This window comes from Notolepis coatsorum, assembly GCF_963971535.1.
Source record: "Notolepis coatsorum genome assembly, chromosome: 4".
NCBI classification, from domain to species: Eukaryota; Metazoa; Chordata; class Actinopteri; order Aulopiformes; family Paralepididae; genus Notolepis; species Notolepis coatsorum.
Window position 1 is genome coordinate 181,457,733 of NC_140168.1, and position 20,478 is coordinate 181,478,210.

Below are 20,478 nucleotides of genomic sequence, written 5' to 3' on the forward strand. Positions count from 1 at the left end.
GTCTGCATCCCCCCAACAACCGTGTGCACTGCGCCGCACTGCACTGCACCCACTCTGCAATCCGCCAAACAAAGTTCTCACTCATCCATTCATTCATGAACAGCTCTCAGCTGTTGCAGATCCCCTTAACAATTGTGTGTATTGCGCCGTACTGTATTGTACCCATTCTGCAATCTGTTAAATAAAGTTTTCATTCATTCATTCATGAACAGCAGATCAGCTGTTGCAGATCACCGCGGCGGGTGATGAACAGATCAGAAGACAGAATGCATGAAAACACGACTCACCATACCTTGTTTGTTGTTCAGTCCTCCAAAATCCCTGCTAATGTTTGAAACATGTCACATATCCACTCGCCGCCCTCCAATTCCAGATTGGCGTTGAATGCAGCTACTTTATCTGCCAACTTTAACACAGTTGTAATAACAACCATTTCCTCGTTGTTGTTGTCGCCACATATTATGCAGAGAGGACGTCGGCTCGGCACGCAAGAATCACCGACCTGTTGCAATAAACCCGTATTTTAAGTATGGCTCCTGTTTATTAAAAGAAGCGTTATATTTCCCTGTTGCATTTCCCTATCCAAAGATGTTTGTTTTGTTTTTTAACACATTTGTTACTCGCTCCATCTCGAACGCGGAAGTGAAAGTTCGTTAGGGACTATTCCATTGGTTCTCCCAGTCCACGTGACCATTTCTAGCATTTCAATTGGCTATAGTGCTATTGATGACTACCGGTAGATAGATACAGCTTCACAATAAAAGACACCCTGGCGTCCCGAGTGAATATTTCCTGCGCGTAAAATAAATATCATATTCTCAAAATAACCTGACGGGCCAGAAATTATTGCTGGCGGGCCAATGTCGGCCCGCGGGCCGCCTATTGCCGATCCCTGTACTAAGTACTGTATAGGCAAGGTAGATTAATTAGTAGCAGAGTGACAGAGGTTAGTAGTTTTTCTTCTTTTTCTCCATCATTGTTGTTACAGAGTGGTTTGTTTTTTGTTGGTTGAATGTTTCCGGTTGATGACTGTTTGCTGGTTTGCCCAAGTCATATCATCATCAAACCTTTATTTAACCAGAAATAAAAACCCATTGAGACCGAGGTCTCTTTTTCAAGGGTGATCTGGCCAAGAAGGCAAGCACAAATTATGACATTACATACATGACAAGGCACAATACACATACAGTAGACTACCAATCAACCGAAATTTTAAATGAAAAGTCAAATTCAGCTTAAAAAAAATACAACTACAATAAAACAATAACAATCAACCAAAAAAATGTATTCAACATCAAAGCAGGAGCAGCAGGTGTAAAGGATTTCCGATATTTTTTGTTTGAAGCAATACAAGGAGATCAGAGAGGCCAATTTGAGGCAGTATTTTAAAGCGCATCCAGGTGCTGGATCTGAGATTGAGGGAGTTTTGAATTAATTCAAGCTTGGAACTGCACCTGATAATAGTTAGCTTCAAATTAGTTTCCGTTTGGTGGTTTGTTCGTTTAATTGTTTCACTGTCTCTGGGGCTCTGAATGTGTGTTTTGGTGTGTGTGTATATTTACAGAAAACATACGCGTGTTTTGGGCTGGGCAATATGGCCAATGATATTAGGCAACATTTATTTTTCCAATGCATGGGGCTTAATGGTGTAACTTCAGAAGCTAATCTCACTGGAATGTATCTGTAAATTTCTTATAACGCTGCTACAATGTGCATTTCTTTTGTACATGTATCGCACACACTCAACGTATCGTATCGGGATACTTTGAAATAAAGTAAAACTCCCCCCAGTCCTCAGCTCCTCACAGCCTCTTGTTTTGCTGCAGGTGCGTGTTTGAGAGCTGGCGCTGTGACGGACAGGTGGACTGCAAGGACGGCACGGACGAGCTCAACTGCACAGTCATCCTGCCCCGCAAAGTCATCACCGCGGCGACGGTGGGCAGCCTGGTCTGTGGGCTGCTCCTGGTCATCGCCATGGGCTGCACCTGCAAGCTGTACTCGCTGAGGACCAGAGAATACAGGTAGTGAGGGGGAGGTTACCAAGGTTATTTCAATAATAATTATAATAATAATAATAAACTTTATTTGTATAGCACATTTCATTCAAGAATTGCAGTGCTTCACAGCTGTAAAAAAGACAGGCATAAAATGAGCACAAAATTAGCAGATCAAGAGCAATGTAAAAAGTGAAGACATAAAATAAGCATAAAATAGACGGCAGCAAAATATATAAGGCATAGAAATCACATCGTTTTTCATATTAGGATCTAACATCTTAATAGATGTTAATGGATGATCAATGCAGCCTTTGTTGTTTTTCAATAAGTGGACCTTCATCAAGCTGCCATGACATCATGTGGGTCATGTGACGAGTCCACAAAGCAGAGCGCTGTTCTCCTGCTGTCAGAGGCAGCTGCTGTAACACGGATGCCCTCTAGCCATTACTGTCCTGTCTTCTCTAACGTCAGCACAGCACCTAACTAACATCAGCACAGCACCTAACTAATGTCAGCACCTAACTAACATCACCACAGCACCTAACTAACGTCAGCACAGCACCTAACTAACATCAGCACAGCACCTAACTAATGTCAGCACAGCACCTAACTAATGTCAGCACCTAACTAACATCAGCACAGCACCTAACTAATGTCAGCACCTAACTAACATCACCACAGCACCTAACTAACGTCAGCACAGCACCTAACTAACGTCACCACAGCACCTAACTAACATCAGCACAGCACCTAACTAACATTGGCGCAGCTAGCCAGAGATGGGGGTGATTGTATTTGACTCGAGACATGACTTTGACTGGAGGTGGATGACACGAAAAGTGACTTGACAGTTTCATTAAGCTGAATGGCCTGGCTATTTGCATTTTTCTCTCTCTCTCTCTGTCTGTCTGTCTGTCTGTCTGTCTGTCTGTCTGTGTATAGCTGCCTATACATAGGTACTCACATGAGAATTGAAACCATATCAGTCTGTTTTGAAATTTCTTTTAACAGCTCAAGTTGTACAATGTAACAACCTCTATCATCACCATTGCCTGAAGGTCAAGTCAAGAGTTTTATTTGTCACGGCATACAAGTATACAATGACTTGGCATGAACACAACACTCCAACTTACTATGTTTACATGATTAGGTTCTAAAACACTGTTCATCTGAAAACATCAAACAGACTTATAGGGGTCTTTGTCTGGGATTCTGTGGAAAATGGGTTTTTCCTCATCTTTGTCTGAAATGTTATTTAGGTGCTGGGAAAATGACGTAGATACTCCTCACTGTTTGGCCAGGGGTTTGAAGTCTTCAGATTAACGAGGCTTAAAGCCACCAGGAAACGGCTAGCAGGATGCTATTTGATTCCACATATCTATGCGTTTCCTGTAAAAAGCTACGGAGGGACTCTTGTCATGGATATTGATTGGCGTTTACAGTAGCCAATAGCTGAATGCTGAATGTGCATTGCCGTCGAGCCATTAGCTAGCAAGCTAATGTTAGCAATGTAGATAGCAAGCCAACATTGAATTTATTTTTTATTTTTGTGCTAGCTTAGTTAGAATGTGCTGAAAATGTCATTCTAGAAAGCATTTCATTGGATGCTAAATTAGTATACGCCCCCCCCATGTGCAAGATGACTCATCAGCATTTTGTTATCATTTTCCAGGAAATAACAAACTCGAAAATACCACAAAACACCTACAAAATACCTACAAAACAACGTGTTTGTCATTGTTGTTGAGACAGATACTGGTGTATAGGTGACAATCAGTGCAAGACACATATAAATAAATAAAAATAAAAGAACATACACATCTATTTTGATTTCATGGGGCCTTTTACGTTTCATTTATACTCGAATGTGAAAATGCCGTCTGAGGTATCGCCGGTCCCGGCATAGGCCAAGGAACCTGCATGCACCTCACCCCAAAATGTAATGCCACAGTTTATGTGATCGGCACGCTTGCCTTGAGCCGTGCCTTTCTCCATTTACCTCGCTCGTGTGGAGGGATTAGCAAAAGGTTGCGTGGAACTATAAACGCTCAAACCCCCACAACCTCTGCAGATAAAGAACCTACAACTGGACTGGTCAGATAACACAGAGGCCCTCTACAGGAAGGGACAGAGCAGGCTGTTCTTCCTGAGGAGACTCAGGTCCTTCAACGTGTGCAATAGACTGCTGCAGTCATTTTACCAGTCTGTAGTGGCCAGCGTCCTCTTCTATGCTGTGGCATGCTGGGGAGGCTACATCAACTCAAGGGACACCAACAAGCTCAACAAGCTGGTGAGGAAGGCTAGCTCCGTGGTGGGAGTCGAGCTACCTAGACTAGAGGTGATGGCAGAGAGGGGGATGAGAAGGAAGCTGGCTGCCATCATGGAGAACCCCTACCACCCCCTCTACGACGAGCTAGTCAAGATGAGAAGCACGTTCAGCCACAGACTCATACCCCCCCGACACTCAACTAACCGCCTCGGACAGTCCTTCATACCAGCGGCCATCAGGCTCCACAACAGTGGGCAGCGACTAGCGGCCTCCAGGCTCCACAACAGGGGGCAGCGACTGCTGCCAGACATTGACCTAGGACTAATAGGAACCCAAGGAGGACAATAACGCTACCTTAGGCATACTGCACCTTATGTGGATACTGTGATACTGTGAATAATGTATATTTCAGTGGATACTGTGATACTGTGAACAATGTATATTTCAGTAGATAGTAAATTATAACACTACCTTATGCATACTGCACCCATGGCCGTAGCCAGCTATGAGGTCACCGAGGTCCGGACCTCGGTAACTATTTGCGAGTGGGCCGTTTGGTCAACGACCGGGGCCGGCCCAATAATCACATCTCTTACTAAGCCCCTCCCCCACTAGGCTGGGAACAGCGGCCCATTATGCGTGCTGCGGCCCAATCACATCTCTTAATAAGCCCCCCCCCCCAATAGGCTGGGAACAGCGGTCCATTATGCGTGCTGCGGCCCAATCACATCTCTTAATAAGCCCCCCCCCCCCCCCCCCCTCTCTCACCTGTTTCTCGTGTTAGAAGAACAGATGCGGAAACAGGAAAAATGGAGAAACAGAACATGGAGAAATTGCCGGCGGAAAAAATCTGAAAACTAGAGGTGGTCGTGGATGCAGACAAATATAATAAAATAACAGACATGTTTGCTGCTTCAACGTCGTCATCCACAATAATACTAGTGCAGCCGCACAGTGACCGTCACATCTAAGCTGATCAGCACTTCTAATGAGCCGCTGCCCCCTAGTGGCCGGCTGTAACAAACAAGCACACCATTGATTTAATTGCCATATAACTCGCATACAAAGATCTAACTTACTCCTCTCTGAGCATGAATATAAAACAAACGGGTGATAACTGTGTAAACCTTATGCAATATTCATCATTGATATTTGGATACTTGAAATCTGTATGAACTGAGTAGTTAGTACCAAATTAATGAATGAATGAAGTTAGTATAAAATGGAACAGCTCCATGCATTAATTGAATAAACAACTATTTGCTCATTACCAGTATGGCATTGTTTAAATTGTACAGCTTTTTGCACATATTTGTCAGGGAATTCCAACAATTCTGGACCTGAATGTACCAGTTCATTGTAATCATCTCTCTCTCCTTAATGTCTAGTCAAGCCAGAAATGGACCTCCCTAATTTCTAAACCCTGGCTGGGTGGTGTCCGACCGATTATAGTGGGCCGGTCTGGGCCAAAAAAAAAATGGACCTCCCTAATTTCTAAACCCTGGCTACGGCCCTGACTGCACCTTATGTGACACTGTGAATACTGTGAATAATTTTCAGTTAGTTAGATAGTAAATTATATTGACATTTGTTTACTGCTATGATGCCTGAATTTCCCCAAGGGGATCAATAAAGGAATATCTTATCTTACATGGAAGTCTGATTTGGCCTTTAGCTGTTCAAAACTATTGTACTTGTATTTCATAGGAGGATGAATTGGCTTTGATTAATCAATTAGCTGTGTAAAACATATTTTTTCTTTACTCTTAGTCTTGGGTGTGGGGTCAAGTCAATTTTATTTATATAGCACATTTTAAACAGCAGTTCTGAACAATTTACACAGAATTCAAGATACTATACTCAAACCATATCAAACAATTAAAACATATATACATTAAAATCACATTAAAACTAAGCGGATGCTCTATACAACAGATTTAGAAGGCCAGGCTGAATAGATGGGTTTTAAGCAGCGATTTAAAAGTGGCAAGTGACTGGGCAGACCTAATGTTAGCAGGTAGACTATTTCAGGTAGCCAGGCAGGGAAGGAGATAATGCATTTGTGGCGTTCTACCCGCACCAAATAGGTTTTAGCCTGTAAGCACTTAACCCCTAACTGTTCCCGATGAGCAGGTTGGCACCTTGCATGGTTGCCCCTGCCGTCGGTGTGTGAGTGAATAGGTGAATGTGAGGAACAAAATTGTAAATCGCTTTGGATAAAAGCTGCTATATAAATGCACCATTTACCATTTAGTAGTAAGATACAAAATAGTGTTTTTCTCTCTCAATAACTGTTTACCATGCCTAGTGTGTAACGCCTGCTGTGTGAGAAATGCGGGTGTTGGTTTTCACAGAACTGCACTTCAGTTTCCCGTAGAACCTTATTTGCTCACTTCCCCTCGGCCAAGCTCCCCATTGTCTCGCACCACAGTGCAGTGTGTGAGAATGCAGCTGATGCCCACAGATAAAGCTCAGGGGGTTTCTAGTAGTGTGACGTGTGAACTTCTCAGTTTCTATGTGCGTCAGTTTCAACCGCGTAAACGGGTGGTTTGCGAGGTTGACTATGTTCCACCAGTGGCCTCGTTTAATAACATTAACCGCCACAGACTGACATAGTATATCAAATTAATCTGAAGTCAATCAGACAGCAGCGGTCCCTTGTGTGCTTGCCTGATTCATAATGGCGCTCGATTGTAAATCCCTGACGATTGCGAATATTGCATTTGTCGACCATGGGCTTAACGGCAGTAATTGAGTGCTTTTTGCCCTTTGTAGGGCATCATAGACATCCTTTCATCAGGCAGGGCTCGGAGCTTGCTGCTGGCTTTAGAATTGGAATGCTGACAAATCACATGATTTATGGACAAAAGCCAAACATTTTAAGGAATTAAAACCTATATGGCTATATGGGCAACCAATGGTGAATCACCCCAAACGTGACATGTGCTGTGTAATAAATACAAAGTAGGAAACCGTTGTGGTTATATACTAATATTAGCTAAAGATATCAGTCATTTCAACTCTCTATTTTAATGTCACCCACTGTCTTTAACACTTTCAGAGCCCTTGCTTAACCTTTATTTACCGGTTGAATGCCCACCATCCACTTCAATGTTAGCGTTAAAAAACGCCTAATCTATGTTTTAAATTATGGCTATGTTTCTAATCTGCCCGTCTCTTATCAATGACTCGTTTTCCAGTCAACCTTGTCGAAGCGGATTGTTTTTTTATCTGTTCATTTTCGTTTTTTAGCATTTTGAAAAGCCCTCGTTTTCAAGGAAAATATAAATATTCCATGATAAAAGACGTTTACTGGAATATTCTAGAATACACAAAAACGTTGTCATATTTCGGCCTATTTATGAATAGTTTTCAAATAAACGCTAGATTATCGATAGTATACGCTAGAGAATCGAGCTGAAAAATCTATTCTCTTATGTCCTCATCAGCGATCGCGCACTAGGGCTGTCTTAAATCCTTCGAAGCGTCGTTCGATGGCACAAGCTTCGAACATTAAAAAAAAAGCGAAGTTAAAAAAAAATTGTGTGTGCGCATGGGGCCATTGGGTGGGGCCGGGGGACAAATACACTGGAGGAAAGTAACCCAGCTCAGCACTGCCCAAATTATATCATCACTATTGCCTGTTTGAAGGATATCATCCTCAAACACATACACCTACATGCCTTGTAGAATTCCACACATAAAAAAGAAAGATACTGGGATGAATAAACAAAATGGGAAATAAAATGTAGAAATGCATGCAATACATAAATAAATATGAATCTCCATATATGAAATAGAACATTTAGATAAGGTGCTACTGAGATGTTTTGGTGAGGTCTTTGTTTTTTTGTGGAAGTAGCCCTTCTTAAAAATGCATGAACATTCACTGATAATTGGTCTGTAGTGGAGTCTACAAGGTCTACATTGCCGGACCATGTAGAATCCGGACCTTGTAGACTGACATAATTCTGTGCATAGTTTAGTCTACACAGGCCATATTTCAAATAATCTAAATCTTACTTAATTCATCTTAAACATTCTTGATTTGGGGGATTGGTAGTTCCCATGAAATCTGAAGTTGTTCAAACGACAACAGCGATCCACCTTGAATTAAATCACACAGCCGAGTGAAACCTTGTTGGCTGCGTCACAGTCACGAAAGGGGCTACTTAATTCATTAATCCAATCCACTTTATTTATAGAGCACATTTAAAAACTACAAAGTTTACGAAAATGCTGTACAAGTCCCACAACATAAGATAAAAAAAAAATATATATATATATCACTTCCTGCTTCTGCAAAGCAAGCTGCTTTTTACTGTCTCTCTGTATTTTTCTGCCTATCGCTACTATAATGATTTATTATAGCCCTTTCAACTTTAATTACTCTGTACGTTAACTCCCAGTTCCTATGGTACTTCTCCAGAACTGTGAATTTTCTTATCTATTCAGATTTATGGCCACAGTGCTCCGTTGAAAGGACGAGTAGCAAGATCTCTCCGTGGGAGGAATAGCGAGCCGTCTTATCAGCTACACACAGGACTATGTCGGCCACTGAAGGCGAGGATATTTATGAAAGACGAGGAATACAGAGGTTTTCCTTGTTATTTTGAGTTTTAACGAGACGGAAGACGACAGTGGTTTGGTCGTGTGAGTAATAGAGCAACGAACTGCTCCGTGTTTAGAATAGAGCAACGCACAGCTCCAGGGCGACGGAACTGCCCCGTGTAGGGGAGAGAAACGGACATCTCCAGGGCGACGGAAACTGCCCCGTTTAGGAGAGAGCGACGGACAGCTCTGTTGTATGATATTTCATAAAGACCCCGGTTGTGAAGTGACCCACCATCACCACCATCATCACCACCATCATCATCACCACCACCACCAGCTAAGTACCTAGCTTAGCTTCAGTTTAGCCTAACCTGAAAAGACAGGAAATAAGGGAAGATGCCGGGACTCGGCTCTCCCACAGAATGTACTAACTGCTTGAAGATGAGTATGAGGATTGTAGAGCTGGAGGCTCGGGTTTCTACCCTGCACCAAATCCAACAGGATGAGCGACTCATTGACTCTATTTTTGAAGCTACTACAAATATAGCCAATGATACCATGATTGGGACCTGGCCTATGCTAGTAGCTACAGAACAGAACCACCCAAAAGACGGTCCTTGGCACAACAAAGGAGCTAAACCAAAGGATAAAAGGAGAAATAAACGAACCAGGACCTCACCCCCGGTACCGCCAGGAAATAGTTTCAACCTACTCTCGGAAACACGCATATCAACACCCAAAGCAAAGAGACTTAGAAGCGTGGCTAACGACGCTAACGAAGCAAACAGCGAGCGTAACGGAGCTCACGCTAACGACGCTAATAGCAGGAATACCGGAGCTCACGCTAACACTAGCGAAGCAAACAGCTGGCATGCCGGAGCTCACGCTAATGCTGGCGAAGCTAACAGCCGGCACATCGGAGCACACGCTAACGATGAGACGACGAGGAAAACAGAGCCACGAGAGCGTCGCAGTAGCCGACGCCGAAGGTACGAGACTAACATTAACATGACGGCTACTGAGAAGGCTAGTGGTACAGCTAGCGAGGCTATTTCACCAAGGCCACAAGACTGTGGTGAGAACCGGCAGACTCGGCCTAATCCAAAAACAAACAGCCCCAGAACTGTTGGAAAGAAAAATACTAACTTCACACAGAAAACAGACTGCATATTAATTGGAGATTCCACAACAAGGTACGTGGAAATGGCAAACACAGAAAATCGATGTCTAGAAAACACATCTGTGAAGGAGCTGACCAAAATACTTCAAACACTCATCGGGCCAGACATAACAAAAATTGTCATTCACTCTGGATCGTTTGACATCCTGCGAAGGAAAACGGGCACAGAGACATTGAAAGAGGATTTCACTTGTTTAATGAACACACTAGACAAATATCAGGATGTATCCATCAGTGGACCAATTGCATGCTATCGCAGAGGACAAGAAGCCTTTAGTCGACTCCTAAATTTTAATTCATGGTTAGAATCTGCCTGTCTTACACACGGACTGAATTTCATTGACAATTTTAATGTGTTCTGGAATAATCCTGAACGCTTTCAGAGGAATGGATTCTTCCCAAACCGCCTTGGTTCGAGGCTTCTAGCAGCAAACCTACGTCATGCCTTAGTGACTTCCAAGGGCATCAAACTCATGATACAAGCACGAGCACAAGGCGTCCTGTCCCCAGACAAGGCCATCATGGCCACCAGCAACCCGCTTGGACAGTCTGCTAGCACCAAAAAGGGTATTAAATGACTAGTACAAACACCATGCCATCTTTCAAAACATACCGGTAATCTTAACCAGCCAATGGCATGGTAAAAGCTATAACAGATATACACCATCAATGCGTTCACCTGCTATTAACCTCAAAGCCATCAAGGTCAAGCCAAAGCAGACCTCCTCTAAAGAAGTCTAACAAATAAAATTAGCCCTCCTAAATGTCAGATCACTGAATAATAAAACATTTTTAGTAAATGATCTGATTAAAGAAAATAACTTGGATTGCATTTGCCTAGTAGAGACATGGCTAAATAATGACACAGCTACATCAATAATGATTGAGGCTTCTCCACCAGACTATAATTTTTTTTTTTTAAACTTTGACCAGTCAGCTGGTTCTTTTTAGCGTTTATCGCTTTTTCGTCGCATTCATACTTGGTCAAGTTCGACCGACAGAAGCAGGCTGAAAGGGTTCAGATGGGGGGAAAGACACTCTGGGAAAGGCACGGCTGCCGTCCGGGATTCGAACGCGCTCAGCCCCAGATCCGCGCGAGCGCGGTTGTCCACGGCGCTGAAATAGCACTCTCGGTACGTGGTGAGCTACTGGAGCTCCCCCAGACTATAATTTTTATCAAATACCCAGAAAAAATAGAAGGGGTGGCGGAGTTGCAGCAATTTTCTCCTCAAAACTCTTGTTTAGAATCACGGAACTAGGCGAGTTCATGTCGATGGAATATCTTTGTCATAAGACAATACATACACGACAAAACAAGACAAGAAATGATAATAATAACAATAACAACAAGGGGGGGGGGGGTTGCAGAGCGTTACAAAGGTTCAGTAGACAAACTTATTCCAGATAGTGATCTAATAAAGTTCAGGGGACCTTGAAGGCCATCGGGCCTATCACTCTCTTGAAGAGACAGAGCAGCCTGTTCCATCGATAGCAAGTCCATGAAGTCCTTGCGCCAGTTCTCCATACTGAAGCAGTTCGGTTTGCGTTCTTTCCAGTTCATTAAAATAATCCGTTTGCATGCTAGAAAAGCCAGTGCTACAGTATTATTTACAATCTTTGCTTGAGCAGTGTCCATTTTTACACCCAATATACACATTATAGGGCAAGGATTAATGTCAATTTGGAGAGTAACTGACAGGTCCTCAGCAATGTCCAACCAAAATTTCCTAACAAGCGGGCAGTGCCACAGCAAGTGCATGAGCGTACGCTCTACTCCACACCCATGCCAGCACAATTTGGGTAGGGTGTGATTCATTTTATTCAATGTACAGGGTGTTATATAGGCCCTGTGTAGTATCTTTAATTGTATAATTTTATATCTAACACATTTTGATATTTTTGTACTATTCCTAAGTGCTGCTTCCCATTGTGTTTCAGATATGGATATACCCATGTCTCGCTCCCATTGGACTTTAGTTTGGGTATTGGTATCAGGGGTGGTTGAACATGATAGTTTATACATTGCAGAAACAATGCCTTTCCTGCCTGTAATTCCCCTTAATGTCTTTTCCATGACTCCGTTTGTTCCTATAGCTATGCCTTTAGACAACAATGATTTAATAACTGATTGTATTTGTAAATAAGATAAAAATTCTGTGTCTTTCAGCCCAAACTGTGTTTTAAGTTCATTAAAAGGTATCATATTTCCCCTTTCGATCACTTGCACTATTCTTTAACAACAAAATAACCTTGATCAGGGCCAGCATTACTCATGATGGAAATAAAGCTGATTGCAGCAAACCGTGCAATGTAACCATGAGAAGTTTCACATGCATCACATTAGATGTACTCTGCAAAACTGTCTCAGAATGTAACTCCTCCACCTCAGACATTGACCCTATACCTACAGCTTTCTTCAAACGGGTGTTTAATAGTGTTTCAAGCCCTGTACTAGATATCATAAACACTTCCCTTAGAACTGGTATTTTCCCAGATGCCTTTAAAACAGCAGTTGTAAAGCCATTACTAAAAAAACCTAACTTGGATAGTAATGAAATGGCAAATTATCGTCCAATATCCAACCTACCATTCATTAGCAAAGTACTTGAAAAGATAGTTTCAGTTCAAATAAATTCCTTTCTTGAAGAAAACAACATCTTAGAAGAATTTCAGTCGGGATTCAGAAAATATCATAGCACTGAAACTGCCCTCACCAAAATAATCAGTGACCTCGGGCTAAACTCTGACGAGAATAAGATCTCCATCCTTGTCCTGCTAGATCTCAGTGCAGCATTTGATACAATCGATCACGATATTCTAATCGATCGTCTTGAAAACCTTGTCGGTTTCTCAGAACATGTGCTAAGCTGGTTCAAAACATACATCAGAGGGAGGAAATTCTATGTTAGACTAGGAGAGCACATGTCTGATATATACGACAACAACTATGCAGTTGCACAAGGGAGTTGCTTAGGTCCTTTACTCTTCTCCCTTTACATGTTACCGCTGGGTGATATCATCCGAGAACATAATGTAGATTTCCATAGCTATGCGGATGATACACAACTGTACATATCTGCTGAACCAATTGATACAGTGATTAGCTCCATTACAGACTGCTTACTGGCAATAAATAAATGGATGAGTAAGAACTTCCTGAAACTAAATGAGAACAAAACTGAAATTCTAATTATCGGCCCCAAAACTAAAAAAGAAATGTTAATAAAGAACCTAGGAGGACTAACCCCTTGGATCAAATCTGAGGTCACTAGTCTCGGGGGTTATCATAGATTCAGAACTGAACTTCAATTCTCATATTAGCAAAGTAACGAAAACATCGTTCTTCCATCTCAGAAATATAGCAAAAGTACGACCATTTATTAATCGGAACGATGCTGAGAAGCTAATTCATGCATTCATATCTAGCCGGTTAGACTACTGTAATGCACTTTTCACAGGTCTCCCTAAGAAAACCACAGAGAGGCTTCAGCTAATCCAAAACTCTGCAGCCCGACTGCTAACTAGAACCAAAAGGAGAGAGCACATTAGTCCAGTCTTAGCTGCTTTACACTGGCTTCCTGTAACATTTAGAATTGACTTTAAGGTCCTTCTCCTTACATACAAAGCTCTAAATGGACAGGGACCTAGCTACATCACCAACACTCTAATAAATTACACGCCAGCAAGAACACTGCGATCATCAGCTGCTGGACTACTAGAGGCTCCCAGAAACAGTCAAAAGAGGATCGGTAATGCAGCCTTTATCAACTATGCCCCAAAACTGTGGAACAAACTACCCCAAAACATCAGGGAAGCCAACTCGCTAGACCAGTGGTGCTCAAACTTTTTACACCAAGTACCACCTGAGAACGTAGCTGGCTCTCCAAGTACCACCATATGACCGGCGTTAAAATACAGTCTATTCAGCTATGCACAGTTCACACAGGAGGCAAATGTATTCCTAATACCATTATTTATTGTTAACTTTTGTCAGACACAGCCACAATGTACAAAGGGATAGCACTAGAACTAGCAAACGCTTCCACACAACTCATACAATGCAAGGGGCATTGAGAACATAATAACTAACATTCTCACATAGCAAGTGAGAAAATTAAGAACAACTGTATTTCAGCAAATGTACTTAATTCTCTCTCTATCTCTCTCTCTCTCTCTCTCTCTCTCTCACACAGCAAGCAATTGTCCGTCATTCTCTCTCACACACACACACACACACACACACACACAATTATTTTGTTACAAAAACTTAATTTCCTGCATTCTGGTGCAGGAATTTTTGAAATTTTACCCTTTAAATGCCAGTGTTTGTGATGGGCATCACAAATTATTGTAAAAAAGAAAAGAAAACACATATTCAATACATTTTTGAATGTTTACCCTTTAAATGCCAGTTTGTGTGATGGCATCACAAATTATTGTTAAAGAAAACACAAAAAAGTAAAATATTTTCAATATCAAATGCAAAGTACATTTTTCTGGGGGGGATTATTACAGGCTAGGCATGTGTCAATGATTAGCAGCAACACAGATTTTGATGGATTTTTTGTAATGTCAGATTTAACACCAACTCTTTTCAGAAAAGTGGGAGTACTTCATTTTTTATCTGACATTACAAAAAATAAAAAAATAAATGGTTATGATCAGGGCTGAAGTTGAATTAGAGATTTATGACTGTTTAGACTGCATTACTCTGTCACAGTGATCTCCTGGTTGTTCCCCACTTAGGTTATCTAACTATCGCGCCGCCGCAACCAGAAACACTGGCCTGGCCTGCTTCTAAGTTCAGTGGCCTGACATTTTTTTTTATTTTTTTTTTTTGAAATGTTTTCAAGTACCACCAGCAGTACCACCAAGTACCACTAGTGGTACGCGTACCACAGTTTGAGAACCACTGCGCTACACATCTTCAAAAGACAGCTTAAAACCTATCTCTTTGCTCAGGCATTTCAATGACTTACCTGCACTATTCTTACCCTGCCTACTTTTCTATGCTAATTTTATCTTATTTTACACTGCCTATCAAATTCATGTGTCGGTTATCACACTTTTTACTTCTTACTGATGACTATTTTTAAACTGAATCATTTTAAACAATTTTTCACTTTACTGTAACCTTGCTATTTACATTTTTTACTGTTGTATGTCTGTTCTATTTTATAATTTTTAGACTATTTTTAAACTTAATCATTTTAAACTACTTTATTATTTGTATTACTGAATAGAGAGCCGCTAGATCCTAATGTGAAACACTGTGATTTACCATACCCTGCTATGCTCACCCATGCCTGTATTTTTACTGTTGGGAAGCACTTTGAACTGCAACCTCTGTATGAAAAGTGCTATACAAATAAAGTTATTATTAAAGTTATTATATATATATAAAAAAAAAAAAAAATTCTAAGCTTCGAATTAAAATCGAAGCTCGGCCCCGAAGCTTCGATTGCCAAAAAAAGCGACTGACCTGCAGTTACACAGGGATAGACGATAGGGGGCGCTTTTTTCCATTCTGAGCTGCTGGAGGAGCTGCTGTACCAACGGGAGACTCGGTTGATGAAATATTAAATCATATCGCTAATAAACAAATAAGTCGTGGGCACTCAGTGGGGGGCCTAATAAAACGAGTTATGCCGTCCGTGGCACTGAAAGTGTTAATGTTGAAAACTGTCATTTTTTTTATTATTATTAATAATAGTAGGCCTAATCACTTAAAATAATAAAAAAAAAAAAATTACACCACCGCATATACATTTATTTGGAATAACAAACCTCCATGAATAAAAAGATCCACTGCACAGAGAAACAAAGCCGACGGAGGTTTAGCATTTCCAGACTTCTACCACTATTTTAAAGCGTTCTCTTTAAGACCACTGGGCACCTGGTTTGATCCTCAAGCATCTGTATCCTGGAGAACATTAGAAGAAAACATAGTGGCACCACATAGATTGCAGGATATAGTATACATCAAATTATCAATTAAGCAATGCGACTTGAAATTTGGCCCTCTTATAACACATGTGATCAGGATATGGCGTGACACACAGAAAAAATTTACTAACCAACACAAATGGCATAGCCATTCTCCCATATTTAATAACAATGCACTCCTTATTGCACAACGACCTATCAGATGTCCCAAATGGGAAAAGCAAGGCATACATACATTGGGAGATATATTCAACAAACAGGGTTTCTGTAGCTATCATGAAATTCAGAACAAATTTAACCTCACCAGCTCCACTTATTATTTCTATATACAGTTATTAGCAACTTTGAAGGCTCACGGAGTCCTATTAAAGATACCACTTGAGCACCACAGATATCACAAATTCTTCTATGAAAGGGAGACATCGAGAGGCTTCATATAGAGCTCTTAATAGAGCTAGTGAATGGATAAACAACGTTATTTAACATTGCAATGGGTACAATTACAATGCGGCGCAATACAAACAATTGTTAAGGGGCCCAGGGGGTGTAGACTGTTGTAGTTTGAGCTAATTTACACCATGCTCCAAAAAAAAAAAAAATCTGCCGAGCGATGTGACATGGGGAACGCTCGTTTCAAGGTGAGCGGTGAGCGAGCGGAGAGCGACTTGGGGGCGGGGTCAACATGAGCGATTAGCGGAGCAATTCGTTTCCTTATCTCGCTTCCTCCAGGGTTCCAACTTGTGTTGACAAAATGCAACCCTGTTCAGCTACGGGGAATCAGCACTCTCTCTCTAGACTAGAAAAGGTGCACTCAGTAGAGCACAGATGTCCGCCAGGGCGGCAGCCACACATAATAATAATAATAATAATAATAATAATAATAATAATAATAATAATAATAATAATAATAATAATAGATTGGATTTGTAATGCACTTTTTGTTTACTGGGATCCCAAAGTGCTACACTACATGGTTAAAACAGTTAAAAAAATAGAAATAAAATGTGTGTCCCGACCCCACTTCTATGTTTCAATAAGTTATTTGCATTTAAAACTATTAACACTGACTCATTCCTTCAGTCCACTCAAAATTATGCTAATATTCCTTATGTTGTTTATAGCATATGAGAGTATTATATGTAATAATAACACATGGCGATATACTAAAAAGCTATTTATAATTTTTGGCTAGTAAAAAATCTGCCCGGCTGGTACATTTAAAAATCTACCAGCCAAGTGGCTGGTAAGTCAAAAAGTTAAGTTTGTTCCCTGCAGTGTTTACATCTGTCTGCTTGAGAAAATACCATGTTCTGCAATAAAAATTATTGAAGTGAGATGAACAGACTGAACTTTATTTTATTAGATAAAACATGTTGACAAAGTTTTACTTTGCAGTTGAAAAAAGGTAATAAATTAAATTTGATAAAAAAAAAAAAATCACAATACTCTGCGTATCGCGATATATTTAGTATCACGATACTATCGTATCGTGACGCAAGTATCGCGGTAGTATCGTATCATGAGGTGAAATGTACAGCCATCAACACCATCTACAAATATATATAGCTAACCTAAGTCTACTCTGTAATACTCCATACTGAGTGTTAGTCTACCCTGGTGTAAATAAACATTATCAATAAATATAAATGTGCGTATGCAGATAAGATAAGGTGCAAATAAATGAATGAGTGAAGTGTTGGATCCTTGTGCAAGGTTCGCCAGAGTCCGTGCAGGGTTCAGTAGTTAAGAGTCAATCAGTCCTAACAGTTCAAGTTCTCCAGCCGTTAGTTCTCCAGCCAAGTCGGGTATGGTTGCAGGTATGCCGTAGGGTTTTATATGATATAATCTCAGTAAAGAAGCAACAAACTCTCTCATCCAACATCAACGTTCTCTTGTCTTCCCACAGTATGTTTGCTCCAATCAGTCGCCAGGAGGCGGAGCTAATCCAGCAGCAGGCCCCGCCCTCCTATGGTCAGCTGATCGCCCAGGGCATCATCCCCCCGGTCGAGGACTTCCCTACAGAGAATCCCAATGAGGTGAGAGAAGGACGGATGGAATTGCTTTGCAGAGAATGTTGCAAATGCCTATTTTCTACCCTCCATGTTGGAAGAGACATTGTTTGCTGTGTGTCGATATGTGAGAACAAATGTAATGAGTAACCAGGCACAGTGCAGCAGTAATATGCTTTTCCAGTGTTTTACCTGCTCTACCACTGCACAGAAATTAGGCGTTTCCTTTTGAAAGTGGTTACCAATGATTGCAGGCAATCAATGTTGGAAGAAAGACAACTACACAGTTGTCTTTCTTCCAACACGTATCCTTTCACAAAGCGGTGTTGGCCACGGGGTATTGATATTTCTTGGAGATCTAGAATCAAGCGGTCTATCTGGGATGCAGTGACGCCACATTTAACCGCTGGTATCAACTCTTTAACCGCATCCTCCTAGCCTTACAGTATCGGGCGATACAGAGTACTAATTCTCATACATTACTTGCATTGATCAGTATGTACTCGGATCATTAGTTAGGCGTCACTGGACATAAGGATTGAGATGTAAAATCATGTCACCCGTACCTCTTGGTATGGAATGTTACTGTTGGGGAAATTCTTTGATAACGGATACTCTGTTTTTGAGTATAGACCAAATACTGTGATGACTAAGGCCCCGTTTAGACGGAAACGCTAGCAGGTGAATCCGCAAAAATATTTTTGCGGATGTGCCTTTCGTTTATACGGAAACGGCGTTTTTACGGGGTGAAACCGCAAAAAAGTGAGACTACCTTCCAGGGTGGAATTCCTAGAAACGCAAAAGCTTTGCGATCTCGTCTAAACTATCAAAACGTATAAATCTGTTAAAACGATGACGAAAGGGTTGTCACGGCTGTGGTCGCGCGTACTGCTTACGTCACAGGTAGCAGGTATGCGCCAGTAGCCGAGATGTAAACAAAGCAAGTATGTCTGACTTATATCAACGGAGATCACCTGAAGGCTACATTGGCAGTACTTTTAACCCTTTCACTGCCACACGAGTCACACGACAGAAGGTTAACCCTTTACTATCACACAACCGGCTGTCGTGTGGCAGTGAAAGGGTTAAATACACAAGAATCTGTCCCGCGGCGTGAGTGGACCCACTGTCTGTGAGTGACTCTGCTTTGGTGCAATCACATTCCCCATCCACAGTCTGCGAATCAGAGGCAGAGTAGGGCGGGTCTTCACAGCACGTCATGTGACATATGCGCCAATCGTGTGACAGTGGGGCTCCGTCGTCTCGAGTCGTTACAGCGTCGTCTGCACGCAGAATGCCATCCCAAAACGCTCGTCTAAACGTAAAATTAAAAGTGAAACCGCAAGATGACTTTTGCGGTTTCTGTTCACAAAACGCTCGTCTAAACGGGGCCTAAATCAGCATTCTAAATCAGCATTCTAAATCGGCATTCTAAATCGGCATTCTAAATCGGCATTCTAAATGGGAATCCCAGGCCGACAAGAAAAAAACGTGAGCGCAATCTGTTCCCCTGGCAACTAGGGGGATTGACTTATTTCAAACTCCGCCCTCTTTTCTCGAAAGCAACAGGTGTGATTGGAGGATCAAGAAAAGAGCTTGAGATGGGTCAATTCTACCGAGAGAAGGTCTATTGGCCTAATATTGGCCTGATCAGCATGTCCGTAATAAAATACTTTGGTTTCAAAGAAAAGGGCTGTATGTTTTAACCCTTTCACTACCACACTGCAGAACGTTAACCCTTTCACTGCCACACTACAGACTGTTAACCGTCTGTAGTGTGGTGGTGAAAAGGGTTAACCTTCTGTAGTGTAGTAGTGAAAAGGGTTAACCTTCTGTAGTGTGGTAGTGAAAGGGTTAACCCAATGTCGTGTGGCAGTGAAAGAGTTAGCCTTCTGTATTGTCGCAGTGAAAGGGTTAACCCATTGGTAGTGTGGCGGTGAAAGAGTTAACCTTCTGTATTGTCGCAGTGAAAGGGTTAACCCTTTGGTAGTGGTGGTGAAAGGGTTAAAGAGGACCATTTCGCTGCTCGGCTTTGTCTTGTGCTCTAGATTCCACATCTGATAGAACCACATTTTGAAGTCATTTCCACAGCCGCACCAGTGCTGTTGTCTCCCCACGTTCAGGGGGTTCCGTTCAGCAGCCCGATTGTGGCCAGAGGCACTACGCTGAGCTAGGTACTCTGATAGATACCATAGGACTTGCTGTGGTGGTACAATGGAGGCCTCTCACTAAGCTGCTTTATTGGCCAGTGTAGACAGCTGAGGTACGGGGGGGGGGGGGGGGGGGGGCAGGAGGATTAACTGCCTCAAACAGAGCCCTGCTTTGTGCGTCCAGGTTTAGCCGTGGCACCTACAGCTTCCACTCCTGAGCTCTCTGGATCAGTGTCTTGTGAACGCTAAGCTCGGCCATTTGAATGATTTCTGATACAATTTCAGTCGGGACAAGCGGTTTCCTTGTTCAAAACCCTTTTCTCTTCCTGTATTTGTGTATCCCTTCCTCTCCTCTTCTTCTATCCTCTACATG

General features: G+C 41.8%; 1 protein-coding gene across 1 annotated transcript in view; it reads left to right on the forward strand.

Moving 5' to 3' along the window:
- Positions 1–20,478, forward strand: part of lrp10 (low density lipoprotein receptor-related protein 10) — a 37,088-nt gene that overhangs the window by 14,443 nt on the left and 2,167 nt on the right. The window contains exons 8-9 of the mRNA XM_084313543.1: positions 1,827–2,021; positions 17,853–17,982. Coding sequence (XP_084169669.1) covers positions 1,827–2,021; positions 17,853–17,982 — 325 coding nt within the window. The remainder of the gene's footprint in view (positions 1–1,826; positions 2,022–17,852; positions 17,983–20,478) is intronic.